The sequence below is a fragment of the Melitaea cinxia genome, chromosome 14 (genome assembly GCF_905220565.1).
Source record: "Melitaea cinxia chromosome 14, ilMelCinx1.1, whole genome shotgun sequence".
NCBI lineage: Eukaryota > Metazoa > Arthropoda > Insecta > Lepidoptera > Nymphalidae > Melitaea > Melitaea cinxia.
The window spans coordinates 8,507,420-8,515,221 of record NC_059407.1 but is presented as its reverse complement, the minus strand read 5'-3'; the positions used below and the strand labels follow the sequence as shown (position 1 = coordinate 8,515,221).

General features: G+C 31.9%; 2 protein-coding genes across 3 annotated transcripts; one reads left to right on the top strand and one right to left on the bottom strand.

Moving 5' to 3' along the window:
- LOC123659362 (E3 ubiquitin-protein ligase FANCL) lies at positions 1–3,114 on the top strand. Its single transcript, XM_045594581.1, has 4 exons — positions 1–570; positions 649–807; positions 1,627–1,814; positions 2,937–3,114. The coding sequence occupies exons 1-4, from the start codon at positions 90–92 to the stop codon at positions 3,039–3,041; spliced, it is 933 nt and encodes a 310-aa protein (XP_045450537.1). The 5' UTR covers positions 1–89; the 3' UTR covers positions 3,042–3,114.
- Positions 3,115–3,212: 98 nt separating this feature from the next.
- Positions 3,213–6,867, bottom strand: LOC123659361 (COP9 signalosome complex subunit 1). 2 transcript variants are annotated; one of them, XM_045594580.1, is made up of 4 exons: positions 6,825–6,867; positions 6,619–6,697; positions 5,166–6,512; positions 3,213–3,709 (listed from the first exon to the last, which is right to left on the bottom strand). In XM_045594580.1, the coding sequence occupies exons 2-4, from the start codon at positions 6,628–6,630 to the stop codon at positions 3,617–3,619; spliced, it is 1,452 nt and encodes a 483-aa protein (XP_045450536.1). In that variant the 5' UTR covers positions 6,631–6,697; positions 6,825–6,867; the 3' UTR covers positions 3,213–3,616. The 2 variants fall into 2 exon arrangements, with proteins under 2 accessions (XP_045450536.1, XP_045450535.1); XM_045594579.1 differs by lacking the exon at positions 6,825–6,867 and having other exon boundaries at positions 6,619–6,802.
- Positions 6,868–7,802: the final 935 nt, after the last annotated feature.

Genomic DNA, 7,802 nt, shown 5'->3' with positions numbered 1-7,802 from the left:
AGTATATAAGTACACACATTGATTTAATTATCAGTCATTATAAAATTATTTGTATTCTACTTATACTTTTGACAAAATTTAAAGATACGATGAGCAGCATACAAGATTTATTTGATAAAGAAAAAATAAATTCTATAGAGAAATTTTTAGATCATTTACATAATAATATTTTGACACAAGAAATAAAAATAATTGATTATTCAACTTTAGGTATAATTGATAAAGATTTTATGGAAGAAATAAGAGCCACTTCTGAGGATGTAACAATATTATTTGGTAAAACCCTTAGAGACTTTAAATTCATTTTAATGGATGAAAGTCGAAGGTCTCATGAAATATTTATGAAATATAATGATCCTTGTAGATTAAGTGTTTCACATGTAAATCTTCCTCACTCTCAGTTACAAGAACGTGAATATTCGACCATTAAAGAAGCAGTGCTTGCCTTTCAACAATATATTAACAGCTTAAGTGCATATTTTCATGAGTTAGAATGCTTAGACCATATGTTCACTGTGATGGAACCTGTCAATCCAACCTTTAAAGATAACTATCGAAGAATATTACTTGGTTGGTTGTGCTAAATTTGTTAATGTTTTTTTTTTATATGTATATTTGAAAAAACTAATTTATATTAAATGCCTGTAGATGATAGAATATGGCTACACGTTGAAGTGACTGCTAATGGTTCAGCAATTAATATTTATCTTGTGGGGCAATCAGAAAAATGGCAAGACAAATTGCAAGATAGGCTGCTATCCTGGGATCATGATAAAGAAATTGCAGAAAATATCACGGATATGTGTGGTAATAAACCTTAGTTTATGATTATTTTCTGCTTTCAGATTTCATTAATATTATTGACAAACAAAATATGTAAAAGAACATGAATATTGTTTGTTATAAAAAAAAGTCTCCAATTTCCATCGATAAGTAATAAAATGAGAACATTGCAAACGTAGGTAGCTGAAAAAATAGGCAATCAAAAGCATTAGGAAATTTTCAAAAATACCCATCAGATTTTGCTTTAATTTAAGTGAGGATCACATGATCCCAGCTTTTCATTAAAACGAGAATCATCATAATTGATACATTGGTGAATTTAGTTAATAACGATTTTAATTGTTTGATACAATTGTTCTACACACAATTTTGAAAAATATATTGTTTTGTCATATATTTATAAAATATACGACAAAGATAAATCTACATTAAACTAGTAAAAAAAATAGACACAGCACTGGTTTGTGGCTGTTGTGGGTTCGATCTCCACACATGACAAACATTTGTATTGGCCATACAGATGTTTGCCGTGGTCTAGGTGTTTGTGCAGTCCTTGTGGGTCTCCCTCCCGGTGTCTCGGGGAGCAAGTTAAGCTGTTGGTCCCAGTTGTTATCATAAATACCTGATAGCAATTGTTACTCATAGTAGAGAATATATCCACCAACCCGCATTGGAGCAGCATGGTGGATTAAGCACTGATCCTTCTCTCCTACATGGGGAAAGAGGCCTATGCCCAGCATTGGGATATAACAGGCTGAAGCATATAAAAAATATTTGCCCCTCTATTGTTGACTCCTAATGGTATTAACATCCAATGTCTAAATTTAATTACTATTAATGCAGATTTAATCAAGACTTCTTTGCATATACCATTGCATATAAGTATTGATGAACCTAATGAAAGGGAAGTTGAAGCTCCTTCATGTGGCATATGCTTTTGTGTTGAGTTACCTAATATCCAAGGAGTGCCCCAACCGCTTTGTCAAAATGCTAACTGTGGAGTATACTTTCACACAAACTGTTTGTATCAGGTAAACAAATATAGTAATCAATAGTCTCAAAAACTACAAAAGTTACAATAAAACTTGCAGATTTGATATTTGTGTTTAAACAAATATTTATTTTACAACTAGACCGCTAGTTGTTAGTCCATGTGGGTCTCCCCACTGTGCCTCGGAGAGCACGTTAAACCGTCAGTCCCGGTTGTTATGTACACCTGATCGATACTCATAGTAAGGAATATATCCACCAACCCGCATTGAAGCAGAGTGGTGGATTAAGCTCTGATCCTTCTCCTACATGGGGACAGAGGCCTATGCCCATCAGTGGGATATTACATTTACAGGCTGAAGCATGAAGCGTTGTAGATTTGAAATTAATAGTTTGGCACATTATAAACTGCCACACTTTAATTTTTGGTGGTATATGTTACATAGTGCATGTTTTACCGGTTGTGAAATAATTGTGTTTGCAGCCGAAAAAACTGACTTCAATTATATCGACAAGTAATACAATGTAGGTAGACAAAAAATTAGTCAAGTAAATACGCGTTATCAAAGATTACTGCAAAAGCTGTAATCAGATCTCTATGAAATTTAAATGTGACTACATGATAAAAATCGGCTTTCGATTAAATTAAAAATTATCAAAATCAGTACACCTAGTAAAAAGTTATGCGGATTTTCGAGTTTCCCTCGATTTCTCTAGGATCCCATCATCAGATCCTGGTTTCCTTATCATGGTACCACGCCAGGGATATCTCCTTTCCAACAAGAAAAGAATTATCAAAATCGGTTCATAAACGACGAAGTTATCCCTGAACATTCATAAAATATATGTACATATATATACAGTCGAATTGAGTAACCTTCTCCTTTTTTGTAATCGGTTAAAAAGTTATTTGATGGATGACGGTATTCAGCAGATAAAAACTAAGATAAATAATTCTTTTTTTATAATTGAATTCTACGTTATTTATCAGATTTTTCTATTTGCAAATTTGAATCTAAAAGTTTTAGTTTAATCGGTCCTAATGGACTATTCTACTACCTGCTGATATAATATATGATAGTCTATTCATAACTTATTTACAGTATAAGCTTTATCCAGAAGTGTTCATACTGGCCTATAATATTATCTATCATGTATTTCAGTGGCTTGTTGCCTGTGAAGGAGGTCGCCTGCCTGCTTTTGGTGTGGCAAATGGCAGTTGTCCAAGTTGTTTCCAACCAATAACATGCAGTGAAATAGACAACTAGCATTCATACCCATAAATTCTTTCTCAATTATTTTTTTGATTTGTTTAAATAAAGTTACTCAAAATTACAATAATTTTAAAGTATTTTAATTTTGATTTTCCTTAAAATTACGGCCTTGACATGAATATTGAACTAGAAACTACATAGAAGGTATAAAATTAAAAGTCAAAATATTTTTACTTTTTTAATATTATTAAAAATTACGTAGACATAATATTTGTGGTTACATAGAATAATTCTGTATAAACAAGGTGGCAAATAATGCTTGCATCAGCAGTCAAAAGTCCAGGATAGCTGACAAAACATTATAGGTACATAAAACAAACACCAGCAGTTGCAAAGGCATCACTGAACCACACAGACCTACCAGACTTTTTTTATTATAAAAACTAAAATGGGTATTAAACGGTACTTATTGTTTACTTAAAATGAAAAAGAATAGATTTCACATGACAAAGTAAATGTATTTTTTAAATTAGGAGGCTTCTCATATAAAATGGAATTGCATTTTTGTTTGATATACACATTCAAATTGCCAATTGTTTAAGATCTTGACTATTATGTGAGGTAATTTATCACAAGGGCACGGGGTCAAAGGTGCGCGGCGTGTGGCTGGTACTAGACCCGGGAGCCTCACCACATTGAGGACCAGTTTCTCGGCCATTATTCTAAAAAAAAAAAAATAGAAAAAAAATGTTGTTTTATCATTGTAAAATATCATTGTCTACATTTTCAAAATTATGTAATATTTTAATAATGATCTTTATTGTAAACAAAATAAACACAAAAATAGTTCAGTCATAGAAAAATGTACAAAGGTTGTCTTATCACTAAGTGAAAGTGATCTCTTCCAGAAAAGCTTTGGGCATAGGATCAGGTATAGAAAATGCATTAGTAACAATTATTATGAAAATAAGAATGAAATGATAAATATATATTCCTGCAACAAAGACACTATATATAAAACATATGAGTATAAAATACATAAAAATGTAAAAACTCACACATACATTAAATACACACATTACATGTATCACACACCACATGCACCTTATTTGACATGGGTTTAAGCCAATTGTTATTGGGCAAATTATCAATAGTTTAATGGAATAATTAATGTAATAATTAATAATGTTCTAAAACACGGATTTGGTGTTTGATGAACCGACTTTTAAAAAAGGAGGAGGTTGTTTTAACACCAATTTCACATGTACCTAATCTTCGCCTAATAATGGGTTATATAAAATCTAGAAATTGACCAAAGCTATCCCTTAATTCATAATCACGTTAATAACAGTATAATCTGATTTTATAAAGTTGATAGACCACAAGTCATAAACTTGCAAAAATTAAGGATGAGAATTTTTTTAGAATTGAGCAATATTTTAACAAACATAATGACCATATTTATGCTCAAAGCTCTAAAAGGAAGCTTCCTAATCAGTTAACAGAGTACAATGTGGGCATTATCCAACTTCAGTGATGGTTTGGTGGGATGTTAGCTATGAAGGGGTGACAGCCATATTTTTGTGAAAAAAGTATCACAACACCTGCAAGAGTGTATCAAGATACCATTCTTGTTTTTCGTACAAGAAATAAAAAACATTAATCTAATTATAATTAAGTATAGACATGAATTTTTTTGTTTGTTTATGTGGTTGGTTAATCAGACATTACATTTATAAATTTTTCATATTTGATTAAGGTAATCGAAAGTGCTTTAGAATATAATAGCTTTCCTTCTAACTATTTTTTAATAAAAAGAAAAATAATCCATTCTATTCTGTGTTAACAGGGTGATGGATATAGATTTTAAAAGATATTACACATTTCCTTACATGTCTTTCTTTGACACGGAATTTGATATAAATTTACAGAGACTATGCGAGCTTGGATTTCAAAACTACATCATAGAATTAACAAGGATCTTCAACTGCTGGGTTAATGGGGCTCATTGTGTCATAAGGTTTAGACTATGTTATTGTTGTGATTAAAGATAATAAATAGGTAATAAAGATGTGGTCTTATTTATATGATCTTATGATGAATGGAATGGGATTAATTACGCAAAGCTTATTGATCTTTCAATGTAGAAATACTATTAAAATATTATGTTAATAATACCTTGACATGAATTTGATTTTTGAGCATGGCAGCACGTAGAATTAACATAGAAGTTCGTCGTTGGTATTCTTTACCCATCGCAAGACTTCTTTCAAAAGTAGTGCTCCTCTGGTCCACATCTTTAGCGTAAAGTATTTTGTTGTGAGAATCAATGCGTGCTTGAATTTGTCCATCAAGAATTAGTTGCATTAATTCATCTTCAAGAGCATTCACTGTGCGATTAAATGCAGCAGCCATTAATCGCATGTCGGCAGACAGGTAGGGACTGAAGTATTGAATTAAAGCCCTGTTGCGAATTTGCATATATAAAGAATTTAAGTGAGGTGCTAAATACATATCTAGAAGTAGATTGTCACGTATCTCATCGAGTAACCTTAAGCAGGAAGCATATTTAGATTCGTAAAATTTAAAAATTATGTCTCGTAGCTGTGGCTCTAGTTCTAAAAATAATTTAAATGAACTGCTAACTATTACTTGTTTTTGAAGCTCAGATCGATCGAATGTAGCCAATGCACAAAGTCCTCCATAAACTGCGACATTGTTACTACTAAGTAGTTCTGGATAATCACAGTGGTCAATGCTGGCTGCTAGGAAATGTTTTGCAGCAGACTTATACTTTTTAGTTGCTAATTCTGCTAAGCCCGCTGCACATTTTAGGCGAGTAAGAATAGCTAGGTTGGAGTCTTTTCCAGGTACTTCATTGAAATCAGGTGTACCTTCTGCTTTTGAAACATAGTTTAAAACATGTGCCCAGTTTTGCAAATACACTGAAACCTTAACTACATTGAGGCACATCATTATTACATGTTTACCACTAGTACAGTAATCTCTTGCTCTCGAATAACATTTTAGAGCACTAGTGAGTTCACCACAATCAAGGTAATGGTCACCTAAGTCATCATGTCCTCTTCTAATGCTTTCTTTTATAGAATTTGTTTTGTAATTTTTAAGATCTGTATCTAATTTTTCCAACTTTATAGCAGCTTTTTTAGTTTTTGATTCAACCCATATTGAATCAAGTACGGGAATATCTTGTGAACCCATCTGTACAGCAACATCAGGAAGTCCCGCAGTTGCTATAGCTTCAGCAAGTTTCTTGTGGAGTGTTTGATATAGACTTACATTATAGGTAGTCATGACATATGATATAGCCATTTTGAGGGCTTCTAGTCTTAAAGATGGACAGTGATCTGCTACAAACATTAACCTGTACAACTTAGCAAAACCTGTGTAAGATGCAGCATATGTCTCCAGGTCTAATGTAGGATTATCAACCACATAACACTCTGTTTCATTATTCTCATTATCTTCAAGTGGAACATCCACTTGCATCGGTTCCGCCGTATTCTGTAGAAACAAAGTAAGTATAATACAAAATAATGTGAAATGTGAACGAATTACTTTGTTTTTTATAATTAAAACGATTAAAAAATATATAATAAGAATTTCTTACCATTTCGAACATTTTACTGAGATAAACTTGAATTATAAAAGAAAATAGGCGAATTCCCTTGTCAACGCAGGAAACCAACCTAGAACACAAGGTATTTTTTAACTTCCTTGGTATTCATACACTGTAGGTTGATTATCTTAACAGTTGTCACTTTATCCACACATTTAGAGAAACAGATGTAACGAGAACTATTATTATCAAAATACCTTTATCATTACGTTTCTTTTTTGCAGCGGCATTTTTCTTTTTTGACGAGAATTATATAGGGTTGCCATATGCAAAATTTTATTTATAAAATATAAAATTTTATTAATAAAGATAAGTAAGTATAAGTAAAGCACAAAAGTAGTAAGTTAGTGTAAGCACCTATAATGTTTTAAAATTAACGGACTATTTAACGTAATCAAATATAAGTTCTAGGATCATATAAAAACTTTTTGTGTAGTTTTATATAAATTAGAGAATAACTGTAAAACAATTGTTTTATTAATTCACTTCAATAATTGTGTTTGCTCGCAAACGAAAAAAAAAAACCGACTTCAATTACATGGACGAGTACTACAACGTAGATCGACGAAAAATAGTCAAGTAACTACGCGTTATCAAAGATTACTCAAAAAGTAGTTATCAGATCTCTTTAAAATTTATATGTGACCACATGACAAACACCAGCTTTCGATTAAATTAAAAATTATTAAAATCGGTACACCCAATAAAAAGTTATTGCGGATTTTCAAGAAATTCCCTTGATTTCTCTGGGATTCCATCATCAGATCCTAGTTTCCTTGTCATGGTACTAAACTAGAGATATCTTTTTTCCAACAAAAAAAGAATTATCAAAAACCGGTACACCCAGTAAAAAGTTATTACGGATTTTTAAGAGTTTCCCTCGATTTCTCTGGGATCCCATCATCAGATCCTGGTTTCCTTATCATGGTACCAAACTAGGGATATCCCCTTTCCAACAAAAAAAGAATTATCAAAATCGGTATATCCAGTAGAAAGTTATGCGGTATAATACAACGTAGGTCAACGAAAAAAGCGTCAAGTAAAAACGCATTATTAGATATAACTCGAAAAGTAGTTGTTAGATCTCAAATAAATTTAAATGGGACCAATTGGCACACACCAAGTTTCGATTAAAACAAAATTTGTCGAAATCGGTCTACCCGTTTTCTGTCATT